Source organism: Oryctolagus cuniculus, chromosome 5, assembly GCF_051225735.1.
Source record: "Oryctolagus cuniculus isolate XC-2025 breed Fujian yellow rabbit chromosome 5, ASM5122573v1, whole genome shotgun sequence".
In the NCBI taxonomy this organism is placed as follows: domain Eukaryota; kingdom Metazoa; phylum Chordata; class Mammalia; order Lagomorpha; family Leporidae; genus Oryctolagus; species Oryctolagus cuniculus.
In genome coordinates this window covers 155,427,569-155,455,301 of record NC_142871.1, presented here as the reverse complement: position 1 = coordinate 155,455,301, position 27,733 = coordinate 155,427,569, and the positions used below count along the sequence as shown (strand labels likewise).

General features: G+C 44.6%; 1 protein-coding gene across 9 annotated transcripts in view; it reads left to right on the top strand.

The window, feature by feature from the left end:
• Positions 1–27,733, top strand: part of JARID2 (jumonji and AT-rich interaction domain containing 2) — a 258,168-nt gene that overhangs the window by 204,612 nt on the left and 25,823 nt on the right. For all 9 annotated transcript variants that reach the window (XM_089334426.1, XM_089334424.1, XM_089334427.1 and 6 more), the window contains 2 exons: positions 4,824–5,000; positions 21,927–22,162. In XM_089334426.1, coding sequence (XP_089190552.1) covers positions 4,824–5,000; positions 21,927–22,162 — 413 coding nt within the window. The remainder of the gene's footprint in view (positions 1–4,823; positions 5,001–21,926; positions 22,163–27,733) is intronic.

Sequence of the window (27,733 nt, the reverse complement as noted above, 5' to 3'; positions counted from 1 at the left end):
TTGAGGATTGCATCTCCCTCTCTGTCTCTTTTTCTCTTACGTCTGTAACTCTACCTTTGGAAAAAAAATAGGTTGTTCCATCCTGTATTTGGAGGAAAGAAGTTTCATTAACAAATTTTCTTTCTTTTTTTTTTTTTTTAAAGATTTAGTTATTTATTTGAAAGTCAGAGTTACATAGAGAGAGAAAGCTGCAACGGCCGGAGCTGCGCTGATCCGGAGCCAGGAGCTTCCTCTGGGTCTCCCCATGTGGGTGCAGGCACACAAGGACTTGGGCCTTCTTCCACTGCTTTCCCAGGCCATAGCAGAGAGCTGGATTGGAAGTAGAGCAGCCAGGACTCGAACCAGTGCCCAATGAAATGCTGGCCCTGCAGGTGTTGGCTTTACCCGCTATACGACAGTGCCAGACAGCTCCTTATGTATCAGGATCTATAGTTTAAAAATATTTTTGTTAATTTTTATATACTTGAAAGGCAGACTGAGAGTGATAATGTGAGAGTGTGAGCAAGATCTTTTTTTTTTTTTTTGACAGGCAGAGTGGACAGTGAGCGAGAGAGACAGAGAGAAAGGTCTTCCTTTGCCGTTGGTTCACTCTCCAATGGCCGCCGCGGCCAGCGCGCTGCGGCCGGGGCACCTTGCTGATCCAATGGCAGGAGCCAGGTACTCATCCTGGTCTAGAACCCGTTGTGCCGGCGCCGCAAGGCGGAGGATTAGCCTAGTGAGCTGCGGTGCCGGCCATGAGCAAGATCATACACTTACTAGTTCACTCCCCAAATGCCTGCAGTGGCCAGGGCTGTATCAGGCTGAAGCCATGAACCTAGAACTTTCTGATTCTCTAAGGTGAAATATGAGAAGATTGTACTGGCATTGTCTCCATGAGAAAAAAAGAAGCTGTTTCTGCTGTTCTCATCTTTGCCGGCACTGTGGTTTTTCCTGATGTGTCCTGTGAGCTGGATGTGAGCCCTGAGATCCTCAGAGAGATTATATCAGCCACCAGGTGACAGCATTGGAACATGCAGTATTAGGCTGTGTTGTTGGGGTGCCTACTTGCATTTGATTACACGGGTATGAAGATGTGGAAGACTGACAAGGCCAACATCAGGATTGAGACTGTTCCTTGTAGGGCAGATACTAGTCATGCACAAGTAGATGGGTAGAGGTTGCAGCTGCTGCTTGGAGGAAGGTGTCAAGGAGGAGACAGCTATATCCAGGTTCAGGGCAACAGCCTGGTCCTTCAGGGCTCCCCGCCAGAGCTGGGAAGGTGGTGCAAGTCAGATATTTCAGCTCGCCTCTGGGAGTAGTGAACAGACTTGTTCAGCTGGAATTCATTATTATTTAGTGTCTGTCCTTTTCCTGTACTTTCCCTTCTTCCTGGAATATTCCTTTCCTTCCTCATGCCAATTCCCAGCTCTCCATCTGGCTTGACAGACCCTCATTACCTTTTTGTTTTGTTGCCTTAGGTTCAGTCCAGCTTATCAACTGCCTAAAGTAAAGCCAGACTCCATAAGGCAGCCTGCCTTTGCATTGGTTGAGTACTCTTGCCCCTCAGGCGGCATTATTTGGATAGCAAGTTCCTCAGAAGCTCTACTTTCCTGACTGGTCTTCTGTTTCTTATTTTCTCTTTTGTTGGCCTCTGAGTGTCTTTGACAAGACCTAGTAGATTCCATCCATTTATTTGTATTTGCTTAGGATCGGTGTTTTCTGCTTTCATGGAAGAAATTACCCTGCACCTGGATATTACTAATGAAACCTGGATACTGGGGCTGGTGTTGTTATATAGCAGGTAGAGCTACCGCCTGAGACACTGAGTCCCTTCTGGGTGCTGCTTCGCTTCACATTCAGCTCCCTGATAATGGGTTGGGAAAAGCAGTGGAAAATGGTGTAGTGCTAGGGCCTCTGCCATCTATGTGGGAGGCCTTGAAGAAGCTCCTGTCTTCAGCCTGGGCCATCCATTGCTATTGGCAGCCATCTGGGAAGTGAGCCAGCGGATGAAAGATCTCTGTCTCTCCCTCTCTTCTTGTAACTCTTATAAATAAATAAATAAATAAATAAATCTTAAAAAAAAAAAAAAAGAAAGAAAAAACCTGGATGCTGAGTAGTAGTAGTATGCTAAGTCTCCACCTGTGGCACCAGCTTCCCCTTTGGGTGGTGGTTCTTGTCCCGGCTGCTGCTCTTCAGATCCAGCTCTCTGCTTGTGGCCTGAGAAAGCAGTGGAAGATGGTCCAAGTGTTTGGGGCCTCCACACCCATGTAGGAGACCCAAAAGAAGCTCCTAGCTCCTGGCTTTGGATTGGCCCAGCTGACAGATATAGCAGCCATTTGAGGAGTGAACCAGCGAGTGGATGGAAGACCTTTCTCTCTCTTTAACTCTGCCTTTCAAATAAATAAATCTTTTTTAAAAAAAATCCTTGACAGATTCTGTAGGTAGATGTTAATCCCAGCTTATTTCTAACATGTTCTAGTTTTTTTTTTTTAATCTGATTTCTTTTTGATACACAATACTGCTATTAGAACTTAAATGTTTTATTTTAATATTACTCTCAGTTCCAGGGTTCATTGCCTTTTCCGGGGTGGGGAGAAAGTGAAGTTCTAGCTTTCCTGCTGAATTAATCCCCCAAACCCTTCCTGCCTTCTCTCACTTTCCTGGTACTTTTGCTTCCACAGATGGCTGCACAAGTTATCACAGGATCCTGTTATTAATAAATTCACCTTTTTGATTTCGTTTACTTGTCTTAGCATCCAAGATACAGTATAGGAAGGTAGTTCTTCAAAAGAAATTCATCATGGATTTTTTTTTCTTTTTAAATCTCTCTTTTTGTATTTAATAAATATAAATTTCTTTCTTTTTATTTTTTGATAGGTAGAGTGGACAGTGAGAGAGAGAGAGACAAAGAGAAAGGTCTTCCTTTGCTGTTGGTTCACCCTCCAATGGCCGGCGCGGCCGGCGCGCTGCGGCCCGGGCACCGTGCTGATCCGATGGCAGGAGCCAGGTGCTTCTCCTGGTCTCCCATGGGGTGCAGTGCCCAATGACTTGGGCCATCCTCCACTGCACTCCCTGGCCACAGCAGAGAGCTGGCCTGGAAGAAGGGCAACCGGGACAGAATCCAGTGCCCCGACCGGGACTAGAACCCGGTGTGCCAGCGCCGCAAGGCGGAGGATTAGCCTAGTGAGCTGCGGCGCCGGCTTTAATAAATATAAATTTCAAAAGTACAACTTTCAGATTATAGCAGCTTTTCCCCCCATAACCTCCCTCCCACCAGTAACCATCCCATCTCCCACTCCCTCTCGCATCCCATCAAGATTCATGAAAGGAATGTTAAGACATTGTGTACCACGGTTCACTCTCTTTTAAAGGAACTCTAACACCAAGCTCCCAGACCTCTAGGTGTTAAAGATCCCTGATTTAGTCTCTTTGGTGGCACCTTCTCATGTAACACACTGCATTGTATGACAGTGTGAGGCTGAGTAAAATTTATCTTGCTTTTCCTGAAGTATTTATAAAGGTAGATTTAGGAAAGAGATCAATGGAACTGGTATATAAAGATAACAGAAAAAATTGTGGAAGATGATTGAAAAGTTTATTTTTGGTACAAAAAATCTTTGAAATTAATGTATAGTTTTTATAGTGTGCATTTTTACTACCTTTTTGAATTACTCTTATACTAGGGAAGAAAATCGTCTCATCTTTGCGTTAGTGTGTCTCCTTCTGCATTCTTTGTTTGATGAGGAAGACCTATATCGCACTTATTAATACTGAGCAAATCCTGGTATTATTAGTTTGTTTTAAGTCAGAAATGACAGCATTTGAAGATGTAGAGGGGGGAGGATGTGTTCTTCATTGGGGAGGTGTGAGGTGTTTTGGTTTTGTTTGTTTGTTTGTTTTTTTGCTTTTTGGTTTGTTTTTGTTTTTTAATTCAATTTTAATATTGCAGTGAAATTTGTACTACTTTATAACCTGATCATAGCTATCACAGTGGTTTCCAAATATATTTAGATTTTTGGGATTCTGTGTCATTACCCAGTTATGAATATGAGACAGTTACTTTACATAAAGAAATATTAAATTGTGATTTTTTTTCCTACTTGTCTTTTTAAAAGTTTTGAAGTTTAGTGCTTTATTTTTATTTTTTTTTTAAGATTTGTTTTACTTGTAAGGCAGAACGGCACATAGAGAGTTGAAGACACAGAAAGAGCTCTTCCTTTCATTGGTTCACTTTCCAAATAGCTACAATGGCTGCCAGGTCTCATATGTTGGTTGGCAGGGGCACAAGTACGTGGGCCGCCTTCTGCTGCTTTCTCGGTGCATTAACAGAGAGCTGGATCAGAAGTAGACCCTGGGGGACCTGTGTCAAAGGTGGTAGCTTAACCCTTGGAATCACGACCACTAGGTCCAAGCCTTGAATGTTTAATACATACTCTAGAACAATCGGTCTTTCTCTACCGTATGGGTAGCTGTTTTTATTTTAGATGGCATTTTCTTGCTCAGTTGAATCCTTGTGCTGTTTTTGTTTTTCATTTTTCCTTAAAAACTATTCCAATGAGATTTAAAATTTTTTGATTTGTTACGTTGGGTAAGTGACTTAATCCCTGCTGCTGGGAGATGTTGCTTAAAATCTGTTAAAAGAACACATGTGGAGTTTTTGTTTCCTGGAGGATATTTGAGAAATAAATTGAAAGTGGCAATAGAGAGGGAGTAGTTTTGTTTTACATGTTTGGCCACAAGAGTTCAGGTTTGTCACTTTGTGAATGTGTCCTTTGGTATTGCTCCTTCGGGAAGGAGTGAGGTTCCAGGCCTTTGTTGGTGAGCTGTCTTTCTTGTATCAACAGGTTCTCCTGCGCTGCCCAACAGCATGGTTTATTTTGGAAGCTCTCAGGACGAGGAGGACGCCGAGGAGGAAGATGATGAAACAGAAGATGTCAAAACAGCCACCAACAACGCTTCATCTTCATGCCAGTCAACCCCCAGGAAAGGAAAAGCCCACAAACATGTTCCCAATGGGCATGGTAGGCTTACTGTTAGATTTGTTTGATTTAAAACCTGTTTAGAGGTCTCATATTGGGAAGAAAATAGATGAAGACTCTAGCTGGGTAGTGGCAAAGAAAGAGATGACTAGTGGAGCACAGTCCAGTTCAGAGCGTTCTGGGTGACTTGATTGCTAAGATGAGTGTGTTCTGCTTGTGTTGTGGGATTGCAGGAATCAGATGCAGAAAAGATCCCATCTGAACGTGGATGATCAGGAAGATTTTGTGGGTGAACTTTGTGATCAATTCTCAATTATTTTAATTTCAGCAGATTGACGCTATGTTGAAAGCAAGCTATGATTCTTCGGTAATTTAGAAAAGGTACATGTGGAACATGTATTTTTAAAAATGCATGAATTCCATCTTTGTTTTGCACCAGAATAAATGGTCCCTTGTACTTTCTGAAGTATACTATGAAGTAGAGTTATTGGAGGAGGATTAGACAAAAGCATAGGAATGAAAGGTTGGTTTTCTCATTTTATTCAAGTAAACTGCCTGCAGAAAGTGCCCAGTGTTTTTTTCAGCTGATGTGGTAACCTATTTGAAGTTGTACTTACCAATGCTCCCGGAGTCTGTATTAGCAGGAAACTGGAGTCAGGATTCCAGATGCTGGAGTCCCAGGTACTACGATGTGGGATGCAGCATCTTAACCACTAGATTCCTGCCCATATGTGAGTTTTGTGAAGATCCTTTATATCCATTTTCTGTGGAGCTACTGGCTACTCTACTACATATAATTTGTTGTGGGCTCTCTTAAGAGACCCTGTGAGGTAGAAGGGCTCTTTGTAAACAGCACTGTCAACCGTAGAGGACAGCTATGTTTTTTTTCTGTTCTTCTCCACACCTTTGCCCTGAGCTGCCATAAGCAACAGAGGCTCAGGACAAGCATATGTTAGATAAAATGGAGATCAGTCTAGTTGTCATCGTCTGGCATTTCTGCCTTGTCAGTCTAATTATTGTTCATCTGTCTCACCACTTAGGATTTTGTTGAGGTGACATATAGGTATGGTGGAGGACATAGCACTCTTGGAAGAACTTGCTTTTATTCGGGGAGAAGAGCTAATACAAAATGGTAACTGAATTTTAACCTTGGTAGTTGAAAGAGAGCTGCATCTATTAGTTGGAATGGCAGAATGCTGGTTGGGGGAGGGGCTTGTTTTCACTCCACTAGGACAAGGTGTGCTTCCAATGATCTGATCCAGAAGGGCCACAGAGATTCATTAACATATGCTCTGTTAGGCAATAGTATAGAAAATGATTTTTAGTTGTGTAAATGAGATGAAGTGGGTCAAGTTCAGGCAGTTCCTCTGGCAGCAGGATTCTCTGAAATCAAAGAAAAATTGAAGTCAAAGGATCCTATCCAGGAGCCAGCTGTTGAGAACCTGGACTTGGGAGCATATAAAGGTACAGCTTTTACAAGGGCCTTGAGAGACGGGGATGAAAGCAGTGAATTAGGAAGTAGGAAGGGGAGTTGATTGAGGGAGTAAGAAAAGACAGTTGATAATCTTTCATTTAGGAGGGGCAAAAATTACTCTTGAGAAGAAGTTTATTGTTTGTTTGATCAACACCTGAGAATAAGTGGAAACATAACTTGAAATTGCATTCTTTATCTGTTAATCTCCTTATATCCATGTGATAGAAATATATTTCACTAATGTAATGTTGGTTCCTTCCAATATGTTTTCCTCTCCCTTTCTGTGATTGGACAAACAAATCCATGTATCATGTCATCGACTGAATTAATTCCACATGTGCTCGTGTGTGATGGACTCTATAATTCCTTTCTTTTTTCAGCTACTTTGAGCTTGACTTGGGGTTTGGCAGACAATTGTCTCATAGAATCAGCATCTAATGTTAAAATTGATCTTTTGTGTACAGAGGTCTTTAGTTCTCTTTTCCCATGAGTTGCAGATTGATTGATTACATCCAGGGAGTCAGGCAGCACTACTGAGAGGAGTGGGGTGGAAGTGAAGGAATTGGCTGGGATTCTCCATTGTCTTTGTCTTTATTTGTGAGTCAAGGTGAGTGTATCAGTGTTTCTATATCTGTAGATACATATATCTGTATATGTGAGGAAACACGTGGATAAGCCTATAATATTTTAATTTGCTAGGAAATTTTAAAATGTTTAAGCAGTTACTGTTTTGTGAAAATAAGATGGTTACTGAAAAGAGTTTAAAATGTTCACTTTGGGAATTTGCTTGTTATTTGAAACCTTTCCAGAAACAATGTTTTTTTAATGAACTAATTTTTCTTGTTTGGGGGCTGCAAAGGATGATGGGAGTCTTTGGTTCCAATCTGGAAGGACTGGGTTGAAGGTATGTGTTAGGAGATGTCTCAGGAACTAAGTACATGAAGGTTTGCTTCTGAGGGCTGTGTTTTCTTGATTATGGGTCCCATTTATGTCTCTATCTCTCTCCTATTGTTTTCAGTTGCTGTGTTCAGATGTGTGGTATAATCTGCAGTATAGTTTTTGTTTTTTGTTTGTTTGTTTTTTAATTTCTTAGTAAGGGAAGTCCATTCCTTTTTTGACTTTGACAGGCTTATGACTTTAGGTAGATGGAAGTCATCTTGATGGAAGTCATCTTTTAGCCCAGTCCCCAAACTCCCAAGACATCTGCCTGGGAAGGAATTGGCTGTTCTTTCAAAGAGTTACCTTTGGATCCAACATCACCAGAGCTCTATAACACCATCATGGTGAGAACCTCTGTGGCTCTGCAGTTTCTCTGGCCTTGTCCACCAGTGAAGTTAGGGGAACAGTACTAGGGGTCAGTCACAGGTGTATGTTTGTACTTAGGTTTGGCTCTTTCTTGGGCTGCAGTCCTTCCTGCTGTCCAGAGCCAACGTCTCCCACCCTGCACAGTCTCTTGGTCTGTGATGGGCCTGACCAGTCACAGAGCTTGCTGCTCCCCTCCCCAGACATTTCCTTTGGGAATCCAATTCCTCTGCTTTTCAGCAGCCCTGTGGAAAAGTTTGAATTTTGTTTTTGGCTGACTTTTTCTGGCTTTGTTCTGCAAAATTAGTTTGTGAGTTTTCATGAAAAGTCTGTGTTAGGAAGGATTTTGTGTTTACATGTCCCTGAAAGTGTTGTATTTGTAGATGATTTGGAAGGGAGCTCTGGAAATTATTTCTCTGGGAAAAGTGCTGAAACATAATCATGGAATCTTTGGTGGCCAAATTGTGCATTATTAACCATAGTGAACCACATTAAAGGTTTATGGAGTTGTATGGAGTTTTTTTAATCATACATGAAAGGGGCAAATCTTGTGTGCATGTGAGAAATGTGTGTATGACTGATCCTGTGCTGTGCTTGCTTCGGCAGCACATATACTAAAATTGGGACCCTGTGCTGATTCTGGTGCTTTGAAAACTAGCCCAGATCGTCACGGCTCATGGGCTCTACCTTCATCAAAAGTACCCTGAGACTCGGCTCTGTACAGAGTGTCCCCTGGTCATAGCACTTTCCCTGCCATTCCTCTGTTGTACCACCCCCAGTTTCGCTTGTCATTCTCAGTGCTAGCCTCCTGTCTCCTGTCTTTGGGTGTGTTTCCTTCTAGGTTACTCCACTTGTTTTAGACCCCTTGGTAACCCTCTCTTCAGAACCAAGGGGTGGCCTGTTACTGTGAGCTTCTCAGATGTTCTGATGTTATTTTTGGACACCATTACAAATGGCATTTCCCAGTTTTTGTGTGTATGTGTGGGTTTTATGGATTTGTTTGCCTTTCACACATCTAAGTCTCAGGTCTTTTGTAATCATCATGCAAAGAAAACACAGCCTGAATATTGTTAGGTAGGGGTTTGAGTCAGGTATCAGCTAGTGAGCTCTTTGTCTTCCTGTTCTCTCCCTCCCTTTCTGAAGAGAGGAACACCAGCTACTAAAGAGGTGTACCTGGATCCTGTTCTGCTGAGGTGTCATGCTGTTCTCACCTGGAATTAGTATTCTTGGAGTTAAATAGTGACAATCCAGGGGTGAGACTTAGAACACCAGTAGAGGGAAGGGGTTGATGGCGCTTGCAAATGTACAGACTGTTGGAGTTCTCCAATGTCAGACGACCAGGGAAGGATGATGGTTTTGTTGAAACAAAAGTCTCCTTCTGCTCTCCTTCCCCCAGTGGCTCAGCTTTATTCCCTCTTTTTACAGATATTAACGTGGGAGCAGAAACTCTCTGCTTCTTTATGGTTTTTGACTTGACTCAAGAAGCTACAGATATTAAAACAGGCTTTCCAAAGAACAGTCTGGATTTGTCCTTAATAGTGCAGACTCCTTCATAAGAGGGAAGAAGAGTAGGTTGTTTTCTGATGATTTGTCCATTCTTGAGCATTTTTCCTATCAGATTGGTGCTTTCTCCCATTTTGTGTGCTGGCAACATGGAAGCATTTCAGGGAAGCTAGCACCATCGTGTCTTCCCCAGAGAGTGAACTGCACTGAGATGGGCAGAGGTACACAGACAGCAAAGTATGCAGATGGATACTTTATGACTGGAGTAGCTTGGGTCAAAAATTCCTATTCAACTGCATGTCCAGTTTTAAGAACCTAGAACCATGAATCCAGAACCCAAACTGCTAATGGTGTCCTATTTTATCCCCAGCCAAGCAGTGGGGGCAACTTGGGGCATGGAGATCAGGACAGCAGGCTTGGAGAAGTGATAAGAGAAACACACTCTCTGTGACACTTGGGACACTGCTGTAGATGGCGTCTAATTGTGTATCCCCAAGACAGTACTTGTCCTTGGTGTAGGAGCCCTGACCCTAGTAGTCCTATAAAAGAGCCTGATGTCCCAGGCCAATGTTTAGTTTCACAAACCTAACACAGAACTCTCATTCTTACATATAGTCGACTGAACATCCTAATGGAAATGTATTTATTTGTTGCAATACGCAATCTGAAATGACTTGTTAACACCATCATTTGAGCTTTTGAACCTTGGGTTAAAACTCAAGGGTTGTAACAACCACCCCTCCAGAAACTTCTGTTTCCGTAGCTCATTAGAGATTCAAAATCCTTTCACAAAAGCAATCCTCAAATAACAATAGAACTTCTAGGTGAGTACTGCTGTTTGGAAGCAAAACAACACACTGCTTTCTCAGTGTTTACAATACTTGATATTTCAGATTCCTTACTTTTTGAAAAGTGCTCCTAATTATGTCGTGTCCACCCCAGCCCCGTGGCTAAGTGAGGCAGACTAGAGGAATTAATAAATGAATTTGGGATGAGACTGGCTTTGCCTTTTCTTTAGTGAAGTGAACTTGGTGAAAGTTCATTGCTCGAATCAGCCAAGTATTGTGTATTTTTCAAATGCTTTTTTACACTTAAGAAAAATGGAAGGAATAGGAGAGGCTATTGTTCCTTTTTGTTCACATCTCTTTCTGACACGAGATTTCTCAGAAGACTTTTTAAGCAACATGTCATTGGACTCCCAGCTGGAATGATTTAATTGCTTTTGGATTCACACCGGGAGCATGTTGTATAAGGGCCAAAAAGCAATCATTCGGATGTGTTTACTCCATTTGTGCTCTGTGATTGCCTTCAAGGTGGATTGAGCCCTCCCTCTCTTTTTGTCTGGGGCGGTAGAGTGGTCTGTGTGTAGTGGGGCCAGGGTTTCCCTCTGGCCATGCTGTTCAATGAGGAGATTATGCCTGATAGAGGCCTTTTTTTCCAGTTGGAATTTTCGTGGGATATCCTCTTGACCTCTTTTTAACTTATGACATTTCCATGTTTCCTGTTGAGGCAAGCAAATATTCTGAAAAGTTGGAATATAAAATGAGAGCTTATCTTTTTATTTTTTGACAGGCAGAGTGGACAGTGAGAGAGAGAGACAGAGAGAAAGGTCTTCCTTTGCCGTTGGTTCACTCTCCAATGGCCGCCACGGCCGGCGCGCTGCGGCCGGTGCACCGCACTGATCCGATGGCAGGAGCCAGGAGCCAGGTGCTTTTCCTGGTCTCCCATGGGGTGCAGGGCCCAAGTACCTGGGCCATCCTCCACTGCACTCCCTGGCCACAGCAGAGAGCTGGCCTGGAAGAAGGGCAACCGGGACAGAATCTGGCGCCCCAACCGGGACTAGAACCCGGTGTGCCGGCGCCGCTAGGCAGAGGATTAGCCTAGTGAGCCGCAGCACCGGCGAGAGCTTATCTTTTACAAAGGGCAGTGGAGCAGGTCAAGGCAGACTGTGACTATGTGTTCCTAATCTCTCCCCTCACACACTGGGGCGGTCTAGTTTGTTAGAGGCCAAATTATACTTTGGGCACTAAACTACATAAGACTACAACCTCAGGCGGCCTTTCTGTCCTTTAGTTTTCTTTCTGTTTGTCTTTCTTTTTAAAATTTATTTTCATTTTATTTGAAAGGCAGAGAGAGAGAGAGAGAGAGATCGTCCATCCACTGAGTCACTCCCCAAATGCCTGTAACAGCCAGATCTGGAGGAGTCCAAACAGGAGCCTGGAGTGCCATCCGGGTCTCCCACGTGGGTGGCAGGGGTCCAAGTACTTGAGCCATCATCTGCTGCTTCCCAGGATTCACTTTAGCAGGAGGCTGTGTCAGAGTCAGAGCAGCTGGCTCTCTGATATGCGATGCTGGGCATTCCAGGTAGCAACTTACTGTTGGGCCAAATGCCCACTCGTGTTTCCTTATCCTTAAAGAGGAGATCACAGACTGTGCCTTTCTCATAGAGTGGACTATTAACTAGACTGTGTTGTGAGTTGTTTCCATGGTACAGGTTCTCAATAATTCCAGTCAGCATAATGATTTGATCCTGATTTCTTCTACTTTCCCAGAAGTGTTGGTTCTGCTCATCCCTGTAGAGCCTTGGGAGGACACATCACACATAGCAGATGGCCAGGGCTTCCTGTCGTTCCTGTATGTCCGAGCCCCACCTTTGTTCCTGTTTCTGTGACAGCCCCCTGGAAGAAGCTTCTGATGGTGGAGAATCTTCTCACTTGGGGACTTCCTCCTAACCAGCTGTTATTCAGCCAGTTCTTTAGCGTTTTTAAGCCTATCTCCCTGTTTGTAAAATGCTGTGAACAACTAGCTGAAAAAGTCATTACAGTTGGGAAGCTTAGGGATGGACAGTGGGGCTGCTTTTAGGAGTAATGCAAACATTTTAAATGACATGGGTGTGATGGTCTCAGAAGTCTGTAAATGTGCTAAAATCCATTGAATGGTACACTTTAAATGAGTCATGGTATATGAATTATAGTTTAGGAATAAAAGATCTGTTGGAGCTAAATGAGAAACTTGGTGAGATCTACAGACATGTGGAGGGTGGCTGCTTTTTTTTTTTTTTAAAGGTTTTTTTTCTAGATTCTCAATTCTATTCCATATACATATATGTGGAATAGTATTGAGAATATTATATATATAAGATTTTATTTATTTATCTGAGAGGTAGAGTTACAAAGAGAGAGAGAGAGAGGCATTGAGAAAGGTCTTCATCTTCTGGTTCACTCCCTAAATGTCCGCAACCTGAGCTGGGCTGATCTGAAGCCAGGAGTCAGGAGCTTCCTCCAGGTATCCCACACAGGCGCATGGGCCCAAGGACTTGCGCCATCTTCTGCTTTCCCAGGCCATAGCGGAGAGCTAGATCAGGAGTGGAAAGCTGGAACAGGAACCGGCACCCATATGGAATGCCAGTGCCTCAGGCTGAGGCCTAGCCCACTACGGAACAGTGCCAGCGGGGAGGGTGGCCTCTATTTCTGTTTTTGACCTCATGTCTCAAGCTCGCATCTTCAAGAACGCTAATGTCCCTGCAGATCTAAGCAAACTAAATGTTCTGTATTTGATCTTCAGGATCTGTAATGAAGTTTGATTTATGTAATTTGCTGGCATATGTTTATCCTGCAATATGTCCATTGTGTTACTTAGCACTTTACCAAACTATTTAGTACTTGATAATTTTAGTTAAATTCACCTAGCCTGATGTAAGGGTAATGGTCAGGCTCTTGGGAAACTTTGCTGTTCATGAAAAGTCATTTGTTACCTGGCCAGAGGAGCAAGTGGGTGGGTAGAAGTTTGTGTGACTGATGGAAGATCCAATTAAAGAGCCTTGAAAACAGTCCTTACTGCCAAGTGAAAGTTTCTGGGTTTTTTTCCCCTATATTTAGAATCTCTGGCATTTCTCTGCTAATATTTTTATCTGAAATTGTTCCTGTTAATTTGTATGGTTGGTTTTATAAATCAGAGATTTGTTCTGGTTTAACTCACATGCAAACTTTGAAGGTGTCTATCCTAGTATGTGGTTAACAGTTGGCTTGTTCTTGGGCCAGAATTCCTATCATTTACTTTTTTAGCAGTCATCTTTTGAAGTCAGGGAAAAGAAACCCACTTTTTCCCATTTGTTCTTCAAGAGTGTCGCTCCCCCTCTTCATGGAGGAACGACACTAAGCCCTGCCTAGGCTTCACATCCGAGTCACGGCACCATTATGTCGCTCCCCCTCTTCGTGGAGGAGCAACACAGGACCCTGCGCTGTTCTTTCGTCTGCTCGGCCCTCCCCGGGTTTGCTGCTGGTTCTTCCCGGGTTGGCTACTATCCCTTCCGTGGGGTTCTGAAGCACCTGATCAACGAGTTGCCACAGCTTCAGCACTTCTATCGATTCCCCAGCCTCGCGCATTTTCCGTCCCACCTGCCTCCACTGCTGTAGAAACCAGGGGGACGTCTCTACGATTGCTCTTACGAATGCATGAATTTTCCTCCCCCCTCGTTTTCCTTGCTTAGAGGAAAAGCTGCGAGGAGGTGGGGAGTAGGAAGAGAGAGAGAGAGAAACCATATTTAGCCCATGGATGATCTTTAGGGAGAAACAGAGGATGGTGCCCAGCAGGAGGAAGAGGTAGCCAGTGGGCAAAGAGTAGCCAAAGAACTCCATTGTCTGTACCGTCTGTGACATGTTGGAGCAGTGGGCGTAATGGAAGACTGAGTCTCCCAGACGTTCCCAGTTAATACCTCCTTCCTAGCTTCTAATTTTCTTCCCCCGCGGCTTTTTTCCTAGGTTCTAACTAGCTTTTCACCGGCACTCTTTCCGTCCGGCCTTCCCCTAGGCTCTTTACTAGTCTCTCTCTCCGGTAATTTCCCACTTCTTCCCGGTCTTTCCCTCCTAGGTTTCCTATCCGAGTCACGGCACCATTATGTCGCTCCCCCTCTTCATGGAGGAACGACACTAAGCCCTGCCTAGGCTTCACATCCGAGTCACGGCACCACTTGCTGCTCCTCCGCACGCGGAGGAGCCGCACCGGACCGGGCGCTTGTTGTTCCCTTTTTTTACAAGTCCTTTCTATAGTAAAGTAAGAATAAGTAAACAGCAAACTCCCAAAGCAAGAATGAGTAGAGAAATGAGAAAGAACGAAGTAACGAACTTCCCCGCGAACTCTCCAATGCACTCTCCAACCAACCCACACCACCATGCCGTCTCTCTCCTCCTATATAGTCCTCTCCCACCAATCCCAACTCGGCTGCCCACACGCCGAGCACGCCGCTCTCCTCCAATCAGGAGCAGCTCCTGCAGCTTGTCAAGTTGGTGAGAGGCAGCTGGGTAGAAGCTGTTTACTTCTCTCCCAGCGCCATATTGTGGGAGAGCAGATGCATAGAATAAATCTTAATTCCAGTAACAGTATAGTCCGAATTGCTCCCCACAAAGAGTTAATGTTTGTCTCCTTTCAGAGATAACCTATGGTTCTTGTACTTTGCCCACATCCTTCTCCCACAGCTGCCCTCTGGCATGCTGGGAATGCAGATGTTTTGGAACTGGCTGTTGCGCACTCAGGCCCTAGCACTGGTAATCATCGGATTATCCCAGTCCTTTCCTCAGCCCTTGGGGGAGCCAGGAGGGCTGAGGAACCATTTTTCAATGACAAAAAAGATTCATTCTGATTTATGGTCTTTTTGTGGCCCTGACCTTTATATTCTCATAAAGCTCTTATGGCCTGTTAAACTTGAGTATCGTAAGTTATCAGGAACACAGTTAAGAAACATGCTTAAATGCAGATATACCCAAGTCTGTTAGTTATTTTATATCATTACACATATTAATATATTCACACTTTTAGATCTTGAGACAGTGGCAATTAAATCCTGATTTAAAAGAATATTCTATGACTCAAAGCATTTACATTCTTCCATTGAAAGGAATGCAGTTGGCTTAGCTTTTTTTATGTAATTAAAGTGAGAGGTTTCACTGGTTAAAAATTCCAGAATGGTTTCTTTTGCTTTTTTTTTTAAAGCTTTTATTAAATAAATATATATTTCATAGGTACAGCTTTTGGAATATAGCAATTCTTCCCCTCATACCCGCCCTCTCACCCCTACTCCTGTCCTACCTCCTGCTCCCTCTCCCATCCCATTCCAGAAGGGTTTCATAGTTGCCTTGTAAACCAGTAGAACTTGCTTATGATCTTGGTTTATGATACTAGAATTGGGGTGGTGGGAGACTTCATGAGGTTCATTCTCTGGTGCGAGTAAATTGCATGCTGGGTTTGAGATTATGAGAGTACTTCGGCTCTCCAGTCTCTGTCCTCATGGCTTTTCTTAGTTTCACACATGGATGCTGTAGTGAACTTAGTGGAGCTGTGTTGGCCCTGGGCAGATTGGGTTGTAGCACTCACACATGCTGCAGTAAAAATCCCTTTGAACTCTTGGCACAGGTTGTCAGACATTCTATTGTTTTCAGACAACAGTGACTCAAAGTTGAACTGGCTCCAGGGAGCAAGTGCAGCTTTTGTACAGTAAGAAGGATTTCATGCCAGCCAATGGATGGAGCTGTGACTCTCCCGGTTGGGAAGACTGGCAGTGACATGAAACTTCCATTTACATATCTGGCTTGAGAGCATAACCTTGTCATGGACCTCTTTTCCTTTTTTAACTCATTTCTTTTTATTTACAGTGACTTTTTTTATTTTTTATTTTTTTGCCCCTTCCATTTCTTTTAGGGGTGGGGAAGTTTGAGCTGTGTTTTTCTGTTCCATTCCTGGGGTCTTTTGCTCATTCTTTCCTCCTGGCCTTTTGTTTTCCTGCCCACAGATGGTTCAGCCAGGCTTTTCTCTCGTATTTCGCTTTCGAGGAGGGTAGGGCTTTAGAACTACAGCAGAGTCACCCAAGATAGTCTGGATACTCCCTAACTTTTGTCAGATGGGGACTCTTCTTTCCTACTCATCTGGTCAAAATCCCCAGGATTACCTCCTGGCTTTTGAGTGGGGAACCTTTGTTAGCCTGAGTAATTAGCCAGAAATAGACCTCTTACAGGTAGGCCTTACAGACTGGCAAAAGTGGATTTCTGGCCTTGTTGGTTCTCTTTAAAATGGAATTTGTGCCTCCAGAGGTGAGACTCCTTTGCCATTGTTGCAAGAGTTTTAAAAAAGATCACTCTTTTTCTATTTGTATAGCTCCTTTCTTTGGAAGAAGACAAAGCATGTTATATACTTTATTTAAAATACTTCAGCAAGTCCTGGAGGATAGAAAAGAGAGGCAGCTGATTATCCTTTAGGGAATTGAGGTATAGATGTGTTGGGTGAACCAGGAACTAGACATCAAAACCCGGATCCTCGTGTGTTGTGATGGTTGAAATATCTTATGATCAGCTTTGCGTTGGCTGCCTAAGGGGCTCACCCAGGAAACGTATGGGAAACATTTTTTTAAAACAAGCTCCCTGGAGCTGTAACTGTGAATCCCCTCTTAGAAAGTAGAGCATTCCACCTTTCAGATGCTTGCAGTGAAAGATGAATCTAGTAATATCTCTTGCCCGATTTCTTTTCATCCATAGTCAGGAACATGTCTTGTCTTCTTTGGGATAAAGCAATCCTAAATCAAAGTGCTAGCCTTTGGATTTGAAGATGTTGCTTGCCAAAGTGTGAAAACATTAGTCTATAGGCCATTTAACTTTCAGAATGTATGTGTACAAATCAATATATTTGCCTATGTTCATTAATGTAAATTTATTTGTGTGTGAGTACAATACAGTTTCCTCTTATGGTTCATGTTGATGAATGCATTTTTTCCCTCTGCTTAAAGAAGCTAGTCCAATTACTCCTTTTAATTGGGACAGTGTGCAGAGGACTTCTATACATCGAAGTCTTTCTGTCTCTTAGGTTCATAGGATTTAGTCTTTCCCTGTGAGTGAATTTTTTTTTTATTCTCCCCTTCTCTTGCTTTCTCCAGAATCTTACAAATTAAGACAAAAGATAATTACTTGCAGGGGTAAAACTGGCAGGTTCCCACGACACTTAAAATTAATGAGCTGTTGAGTACAAAATATACCTTGTCTTTGGTTCTGCCTTCTGTGCCCAGGCTTCCCTCCCCTCTTTCTTCCCATTTAACACATGATTTGGCTTGTTGGCTGTGTTTGCCATTTGGGTATATTGCTGCTATAAAATAGTAAGATGGTTACAGAAACTGGGTTCGTTTGAAAACCATCTCTTTGTTGGCAGATCAATGTTAATTTGATGCAGTTTTCAATTTTTGCATATTTGAAAACTTTCCCCCTCTTTGGGATATCCTATCAAAATATGCTTTAGTAGCACGCTTGACGAGGACTCTGCTCCGGCACTGTTGTTAGCAGCTCAGACCTGCCTCATCCTGCCTCTTCTCTAACTGCCAGGGCTTTGCTTTCTGCAACATTTTCCTGAGGACTAGGGTTCACGGTGCTGGTGGAAGGTCCTGCAAGGCATTTGAATAGAAGCAAAGAGCTGTGTATTTGAGTCCCAGCACAGGTGTGTTTGCTGAGGAAGCATCTGCTCTTTTTTCAGGTCTTAGATATTTGCTGCTTGCCTGCACCCACATGGGAGACCAGGAGGGGGCATCTGGCTCCTGGCTTCGGATTGGCACAGCGGCCATTTGGGGGGTGAACCAATGGAAGGAAGACTTTTTTTTTTTTTTTTGACAGGCAGAGTGGATAGTGAGAGAGAGAGACAGAGAGAAAGTTCTTCCTTGCCGTTGGTTCACCCTCCAATGGCCGCTGCGGCCGGCGCACCACGCTGATCCGATGGCAGGAGCCAGGTACTTATCCTGGTCTCCCATGGGGTGCAGGGCCCAAGCACTTGGGCCATCCTCCACTGCACTCCTGGCCACAGCAGAGAGCTGGCCTGGAAGAGGGGCAACTGGGACAGAATCCGGCACCCCGACCGGGACTAGAACCTGGTGTGCCGGCGCCGCTAGGCGGAGGATTAGCCTAGTGAGCCGCGGTGCCGGCCGGAAGGAAGACCTTTCTCTCTGTCTCTCACTGTTTAACTCTGCCTGTCAAAAAATAAAAAGAAAAAAAAGAAAAAAGATATTTGCTGCCTGGCCATGGTGTGCACTGGCCTCAGCCCACCATTCATTTGGAAAGCAGTGTGTGTGAGAAGCTGATCTTCATCCCGGCTAAGCCCTTTCTACATTAGGGTTGGATCCCCGAGTTTTCAAAGCACCTGTGATAGAGCGGCTGCATCAACCCCATTGTGCATGTGAGAACACTAAGGCTTACATAGGTAGCCTCACCGTGGTCGGATAGTTAACAGATAACTTTGCCTGTCAGCTGAGGTTGCCCGTCCCAGAATCTGGGCTTTGTTTTGGAAACTTGTGGGTGCTAGGATAGACTGGAAACCAATATGAAAAAGAGTGCAACCCTGTGGTTTTGGGCATTTTGGTCTCAAGACTTCCCTTTCTACTCCTCAAAACTACTGAAGGGCAACCTGGGTTTTATTAATGTTGGTTGTATAAAGGCAGGAAAATTTTAAAGTGCTAATTTAAAATTACCACAATCCATGTTACATTCACAAAAATAGCATTTTATGAAAAATCATGTGTTCTAAACCCGAAGTTTTAGTATTAGATTACAGTGTAACAAATTTCTTGACTGTCCAGCTTAGTTGACGACAACCAGATTCTTGTGTCTGTTTCTGCACATACGTAGTTTGGCTTGATTTGTATGAAGATAATTGGTCTCAGACAGGTACATATTTGGCCAAAAGGGAGCCATCATAGAGGGTTTTGTGCTTTAACACCATACCCAGACTCTGAAAGTGGCCGGTTCCCAGAGGTCAGTGGCTATGGGAATTTGAACTTCTGCCTGTGAACTTTTTGTACTCTTTTTTTTCTTTTTTTTTTTTCAAGAATTATTTTATTTATTTGAAAGAGTTACAGAGAGAAGTAGAACCGGAGAGAAAGAAGTCTTCCATCCCATTGGTTTACTCCCCAAATGAACGCAATGGCCAGAGCTGAGCTGATCTGAAGCCAGGAGCTAAGAGCATCTTCTGGGTCTCCCACGCGGGTGCCGAGGCCCAAGGACTTGGGCCATCTTCTACTACTTTCCCAGGCCGTAGCAGAGTGCTGGATTAGAAATGGAGCAGCCGGGATTCGAACTGGTGCCCATATGTTATGCCGGCGTTGCAGGCTGGGGCTTTAATCCACTGTGCCTCAGCACCGGCCCCCTTTTTGTAGTCTTGTCACCTCATACAATACATTGATTTGTCTTTCTCTTTTGGGTGGTTCTTTTATTATAATGATGTACAATTTTGTAGCATCTTATATTGATCATTTGAAAATCATGGCTCACTGAATGACTTACACATCTTATATCATTCCCAGCACTTTGTATGATAGAGTATGAAAGAATCCCTTATGTATCTCCACTGAGTTCATCAGAAGGGTCTTCTGGATGCTATTGACAGGCTGTCAAACTAAAGGCAGAAGCAGTTTCCCCAAAATACTAGTAATAAAGAAAAAAATGATTAATGGTTCATTTTGGTGCTACTGTCTATATTTATGCTAAGGTAGCTGTTTTCCAAAGTGGGTCCCCCATTTTATATTCCCAGCAGTAGAATATGAAAGTTGGCAGTTTCTTCTCATCTTGCCAGATGTCATCATTATCTGTCTTTTGATGAGAGCCATACTCTTGAATGTGAAGTATGATATCTCCTTGTGGTTTTGATTTGCATTTCCTTGTTGGCTAACCTACCTTTTTCTTGCACCCTTAATCCATGTTGTCAACCCAATAAAGAGGCAGATATAGTGTTGTTACTATTATGAAAATAGTTTAGAGTCTAGCAGAGTCTCTGCAAGGGTCTCTGGGTCTCCCAAGTATCCATAAACCTCCTTTGAGACCACGTGCTCCTCACCATGCTAGTAGAAAGCGTGGGGTGTGTTTTCAATGTAATATTTCTTACTACTCAGGTAGGAGATTGGCAGCTCCTCCATTTCTGAAAGTAGTGATATTTAGAAGCTATTGGGGGGCACTGGGACAAGTCGTGGCTTTACGGGGCTTTCTCCCCATTGAAGGCCCCCATTAAAGGTATGACAGGCACGTTCCCTGTGGCAGAGGTAATGATCCCACACAGTACCAGGTTATGATGGGTCTTGCTCAAGTGCTGGCTATATCGAATCCTGATCCCTGCACTAAGTACAGGGAGGGCTAGGACGGAAGAGCAGATCATGCCCACAGTCTGACTAAATGGCGACCTGAATTGGCCCTTGTGAACATGCAGTCATGATGTCTCTCAAATGTTGGCTGCTACTGAGCCCCGGACGTTGCACTAGGTGGTCCACATATAGGAATGTCTTATTCCAATTTACATATGAGAAAACTGCCCAGTACCAAGCACATGGCTAGGAATTGTACTTCAAATAAATTGTAAAAACTGGAGCAATCCCATAGACTTTTTTTAATTGAAAGAAAAAAGTAATTATAGAACTTGTGCTTCTTAATAGGAGGATGCACTGGGAGGCATATCTTCATGACAGTAAAAACAGACGTATGGAGTTGGTTTAATAAAAAAAGCATCTACTTTGTCTACTGTTTCAATAAAGGAACTGTATTCACTGCTTTAGAAAATTGGTGAACAGTCAAGAATTGCCTGGGTGCATGTTCCTTGGCTTGATTTTTAATCACATTGAAGTATGACTTCTTATGGATGTTGCTTTTCATTTGTCTTGAAAGCAAGCACAGACGCTGCCAGCTTGGATGTGATTGATGGCTCTGACAATGGTTGGTTGCTTACATTTAGAATAAATGCCAGCCATTTGAAGCTCTCCATTTTCTCTGTAACAGAGTATCCAGGAGAACCTTGTGCAAAATGGGAGCATATCCTCTATTTTGACGAGATGTGGTCTTTACTTCACTGTTTTAAACCTGTTTTGAATTTGTAATCACTAGTGTTGGAAGGATTGCAGAGAGTAGGGCGCACATCCAGCTGAGATGGAAAATGTTCATCTCTAGCTTATACCTCATACAGTGGACTACATAGGGTGAAGAAATGAATCCGAAAACAAGTAGAAGGAAACTTAGATTATTTTATCACTTGAAAAAACTGGAGGAAGGTGAGGGAGATTTTGTTCAAAGGGCCCATAAACTTTCTGCAATAGGAGTTATGAGCTATGTGGCATGGTTCCCGAAGTAAAGAATAATGATTATATACTGAAAAATTGCTTAGGAAGTAGTTGTTAAATGTTCTTTGCACACAAAGTAAGTAGGTGAGGTGGTAGATGTGTAATTGTATCGTAATGTGTATGTATTTAAAAGAATGTCAGGGATTGCGCGTAGTGCAGCGAGTTAAACTGCCACTTGAGATGCATAATCTCATACCCAGGTTCCTGGAATTGAGTCCTGGCCATGGCACTTCTGATCCAGCTTCCTGCTAACTTGCCTGGGAGGCAGCAAATGATGACCCATCTACTTGAGTCCCTGCCACCCATGTGGGAGACCAAGATGGAGTTGCTGGCATTTGGGGGTGAACCAAATACCAGCCCTGCACCTACTCCCACCCCACCCCCAGTGTCACACATCATAAGTATATACAGAGATTATTGTCAATTTTACTTTAATGAAGCTGGGAGAATAAAGAAGAAAATACAGAAGGACTTCCTGTGCATAAAAGACAGGAATGTTTGTAAAATTGGTTAGCTGATCTAGTACCATCCCATGACGTCATCTTCCTCTTCCCTTCTACTTCCTTTCCAGTTTTCAACGGTTCCAGCAGGTCAACACGGGAGAAAGAACCTGTTCAAAAACACAAAAGCAAAGAGGCCACTCCCGGGAAGGAGAAGCACAGCGACCACCGGGCTGACAGCCGAAGGGAGCAGGTCTCAGCATCGCAGCCCACGCCAGCCCCCTCCACGGGCTCCTCAGCCAAGGGGCTTGCTGCCAGCCACCATCCCCTCCCTCTGCATCGGTCTGCTCAGGACTTACGGAAACAGGTACTGTCAGGTGCTGCTGAGATGTGTGCAGCGCCCACCTCCCCACTTCTTCAGGGTAAAAGCAGCTTTAGAGGGCCCACAGAGCAGGAGCTGTAGCCCAGAGGTGGGGCCAGGAGACACATTTCCTTTGTGTTGAGGTGCCCATGTTAGCACGTTCTGTCCTTTGTGGATCCATCAGAGCCGAGACCCGCTGTGGCTTCGTGCTTCCTGTGAACAAACAGTGCACCCTTTCTTTTCTCTTTCACTTTCGTGCGTGGGACTGGATGGAGTAAACCTGTCTTAGTTGGTCAGAGCTCTTTCTCAGTTCTCAGTCTTGCTCTTCATCTCACTCAAGTTTCCCTCTGCAAGTGAATGAGAGAACCAGCACAGTTGGTTGAGATAAGAGCTGAGGGAGCAGCAAGTCCTGTCTTGCCCCAGGGTTTCCTGCCTCTATGCTCTGTGGCCTGTAAATGTGACTTACTCCATGGTGTGGCTTCCCAGTTGGAGGAGGAGTCCTGGGGTGCTCCTTGCAGGGCAGGCTCATGCCACCCACGTGGCTGCCATGGCCATGCTCCTTTGGATCAGGGTCACTGCAGGTGGCTCCATATATTCAGGTGGGGGTGACCCTGCAGATCTCAGAGTATTGCCTCCGTCACCCCTTTCCCTGCTTCCCTGTCTTACTCCTCCAGTGTAGTCAACCAAGATGGGGCGACTCAGGGTTCCTAGTTTGAATTTGGCTCTTACCCTGACTGTCACTGAGACTGGCTCTCACCCTGTCACTGAGACTTGAGATGTGACATTTAACTTTCTTGGGCTAAATTGTTCATTGGAGCCAGTCTTGCCAACACCTCTCACAGGGTTATTGTAAGAAATGAGAGGATAATTTTGAAACCATCCAATCTCATTAGTTACATACTCTGAAAATAAGGTCAATACAAGCAAATGGCAGGCTCCTTTGTGACTGCTTGATGCAAGTGATCAGACTGTGACCTTTCATTTTTTCAGCTGCATCAAGGATGTGGGCCCAGCGGATACTCTGATCTTTAATTATGTTTGCCTGAAAAGAAGAGTAAATGTGATTGGGCAAAATGTGAATGAGTAGGGTCAAGGGATATAACTTGTAGTAGGTACTGCTGAGAAGTGTTTTTTTGTTTATGGTTTGTTTGCTGGAATGAACTCTGTGGAGGCCCTGCCTTAATATTGCTCTCTTTGTATCTCCTTACCTTGCAAGCTTCTACCCAGCGTAGTAGTTCAGTTTTTCACAGGCCTTGGATCCCGAGACTTGAGTCACATGAATATGGACTTCACATGTGCCTTTTCCTTTGTGAGCAGGGTCTGGCCAGTGCTCTGGCCTTGCAGGCCCTTTGGAGCAGTGTGGAAAATTTGTATTTGTAACACCTTTTGTTTTCCTGAAATAATCCTTCAGTGTAAATACAGGTAAAATAGTAACAAATTTAGGCTGGTTAAAGAAGAACACTTATTCCCCCTGGAGGGTTTTGAAATACAAAAATTTCTACAACAGGCTTGAGGAGGGTTTTATTTGTGTAGGCATCTTTGTGGTCCTTAAGCCAGGATATGGGCCGTTTGGATACACTGCATGTGGTCACCTGTGGTTCTCATTCTGACACTGAGGCACAGCAGTGCTTTGGAGAAGGTTAGCTCACACTGCGTGAGCGGGCGCTCCCTGCAGGGCAGTCTGCTGAGCTTGTCAGCTGTCGGGGAACCAGGCTTGTTGTCCCTGCGGCAACAAGGCTTGCAGGGAATTCCTGGCCTTGAACAATTCAGAGAGGCCCAAAGAATTGGGAATAGAATTTTTGCAAAATGGGATTAGGAAGAAGTTGTGAAAAATGAATTATGTATACGCAAGGAGAAAATGGGAAAGTCTCCTTAGCCGGGAAATGGTGCTTGTGCTTCTGTTGGAACCAAGCTGCCTGGAGAGGGAGCAGGCGTCCCAGAGCCTCCCAGGCTTGCCTTGTCCGTTGCCCTGGCTGAAAGGCTTCCTCCCCTCCAGCTGCTGCAGTTAGCGTTTGAGTAACCTCTCTGTCCCCCTTCCTACCTCACTGCCTCACCAGTGTAGTTCTGTGCATTTTAGGCTTTCCTGTTTTGAATTGAGTGAAGTTTTAACTCTGAATGGACACCCCCAGTCCACTTATGTTTTCTCTCCCCTCCTGCTTATTTCAAGTCAGAAGCACCTCTGGTCCAGTAGCTCCCTCTGGTGGTATAAAAGAACTCGGCAGAGTCAGGGAGTGGTTGCTCTTTGAACAGGAGGTACCATCCTCCTGAGTGACTAAAGCCTTTTCAACTAGATAACCAAAAACCTCATGGTCATTTTTCCTTTTATGCTCAGCTGAGGAAGTGTGCACCTCTGCTTTTCACTTGCCATCATACTGTGTTGATTTCAGACTTGCGTATATGTGGAGGGGTGCAGGAAACTCAGTCTGGGGAAAGGGGGTTATAATATTGAAGTGTATGATTGTATTGTGGATCGGGTATGGTTTTAAAATGGAATTTTTATTAAGAAGAAGTGAACACTTGCTATCTTGGGCTTCCATACTCCTCCCCTTACCCCTTTCCTACACACAAAATAGGACTGATTTTTCTAGGGAACTAAAAGGACCTGTCCATTGCACTGTAACTTGGAAGCCCTCTAGGTCTTAGCCTTGCCTACTAAATTGAAATAACACACTTCTCTCTCTGGGACTGATTGCTCTAAAACCAACCTTAGGGCTGTGTGCCTGGGATTGCCTGAGGTCCAGTTGACAGGTGAGGGATTGTGGGCCAAGGAGAACCCCTTGGAGCTGGAGGGGAGGTCCAGACATCCACACCAGAGGCAAATTACTGAGCAGTATGCAATAGTACCATGCAGCTGCATCCTGTCATCGTCAACTCTGTGCATCGTGTGAGTTCAGGTGGTTTCTCCTGTGTGCTGTCATGGAAACACTGCCTCAGGGTGCACAGCCGAGACCCCATTCCTCCCATGTGGTGCTCTGGCCGCAATGTTTTGTTCAGCTCAGAGTTGTTGTACATGGTCTAAAGTCAACAAAGGTGCTGGCTGGGGGAGGCTCAGGGAGAGAACTTTAGTGGCAAGGGGTGAAACAATGCTTTCCTCTATTCCTTTGTATTCTTTGAGCCCAATTAAATGCCTGAATTCTGGATTTCCAGAGATGAGTGCAGGCCATGAAGCTGATACCTTTGTGTGAGATGGGAGAGTCTTGGATTTTGCAACAGCAATGCACCTGGATGGGTTATTGATTTGTTTTGTTTTGTTTTGTTTTACTCAATGTTTAGGATACAGATGGATTGTGGTGTGAACTTGTCAACTACATTCTGGCCTCTGCTGGTAGCCCAGGAAGTGTCCCCCCCCCCCGAGGGGGAAGGCAGCCAGTGACGAACCCTTTTCAGTTTTCATAACTTGTTTCTATAAAGCTCATTGTTTCGGGTCACAAGGCAGTAGATTATAGTCTTTGTGATTTTTAAACGAGCATACATGCATGATATTTCAGTGAACACTTTTGAAGATAACGGCTAATAGTGAAAGAAAAAGAGTAGAGTCACTCACTTTCTCTGATAAAGCTAGTTGAATGCAAATACTGGCAATGATGCAGTGTAAAGGTTGCAGAAATAGGTAGACAGGTGATCTTTTGGCCATCAAAGGTGGCAGCATATTGACTGCATTCCACCTAGCAGAAAATTGACCTCCCTGAAACACACCTGGCCAGAAGCTCAGGTGCCCCCATGCAGCCAGAATGAATGGACGCAAAGGAATACAAGAAAGAAGGATGCTGTCACCCCTCACCACCTGAGAACATGGCATTGGGGAGGACAGGGCCGTGCTGTGGGAGCATTGAGCCCTTTTTGCATCCTTGCTGCTTCTCTCAGAGATTGTGTAAGAGGGGCTGTGGAGCCCACATGATTTTAAAGATTCTCCAGGGATTTTCCCGGGTGCCATGTTTGAGAAGCGCTGAACTAAAACCACAGCAGAAGCGACGGGGCTGCCAGTTGGCTGTCGTAGGAGCCGGTGATGTCTGCCGCCGTCTGCAGTTGGGCATTCTGACAGACAGTTCCCTGTCCTTGGGAAGAGGCTTTGCCATCTTGTACAGGCTGCCTCAGGGTTCACTGGGGATACAGTTGCAACACATGGAACCCTCAGTGATTCAAAGGCGATTCTGTGGGATGTCCTGCCCTCAGGAATACAGACAGAGCCCTCCTCTGAGATCCTGGGTGCTTGGGGCCTCCTGTGAAGCCACAAGTAGAGGTGAGCCTAAGCTGGAGCTGACAGCAATTCCCAAGTCTTCGGTTTAGCAAGCAGGAGCATTTGAAAATAAACAAAAACTTAGATATTTGCAGTCTTCTAAATTCATAGATATTTAGTACAGAACTTTGCTTTGATCTCATCCCTGGTTTTATAAGTTTGCTTTAATTTATTGCTATAGGTCTGGTGCTATTCCATGATTTATTCCACCTCTGTCTGGCCTACTTGTATATACAGGCGAGTGATATAGGTCCAGAATGCAATTGCTGGGCCTTTCTTTTGGCCTCTCCACTGGGCCTGAGGCCCTGGCTCTAGGAGCTGGGCTCCCTGCACCTAGAAGCAGAAGTTGCTCACCAACAGGTACCCTGGGCATGGCTCACACCAGGACCTAGTGACTTTGACTGGACTACCTGTCATAGGTGATACCTACAGAAATACTGATCTCTTAGTGGCTTCTTTCCATTTTCTTTCTTTATAAATCTCTCCTGACACTTCTTGGGTGATTCTCAATGTAGTCCTCAGACCAGCTGGCAGCCCTGCCAGGCACCTGGTTAGAAGTGTACATTCCTAGGTCCCACCTGCTCACTTCATCAATAACATGGTGGCAGGGCCCTGTGATGTGGTCTGATGAGCCCCCACTGACTGAGGACCACACATGTGAGGACCTGTTGGGAAGTTGGCCCTTTCCCCCCATCCCCACATAAGCCACCGATACACGCTGCTGGGCTCAGCTGGGGACCTGCCTCTGGACACTGAGGACAGCATACACAGCCTCTTGGTGGCACTAGTTGAAAGGAGGTAACTGCTTTCAGGCCTCTTGGCCATGGCACATGTGGGCAGCTTTGCCCTTACACCCTGGCACCTTCCCCTTGGCTTATTGGAGAGAAAAAGAGGGCTGTAGTTTGTGTGGTTTGGTTTTCCAGTCATTGTGGAGCTGCCTCTTTCCAAGACAGTGGTGCTTACAAAATCTCTGTAGTCTCTGCTTTTGAACTCACTCTGTAGAAGCTAAGTGAGGCCCAGAAAGTTGAATGACATGTCCAGGGTGAGCGGGGTGCGTGTGTGACGTGAAGGTCTCTACCCTGAAGCTGGTAGTAGCTCGCCTTGTGGCCGCTTCACTGACACTGTGCAGAAGTGAGTGTGTTGCTGGTGTCCACAGCCCAACTCCCTGTTGTTGCTGTAGGAACAAGGTCAAGCTTCATGTGCCGCAGTTAGCGTGCTGTCGGGCTGTGAGAGCCCACATGCGGAAGCTTAAAGATGGTGGGAAATTGGAACCATGTGTGAAGAGAACTGGGCATTTCTGCCGTACCAGAGAGGTTGCTGTGTCTATCTTGGACCTAGCG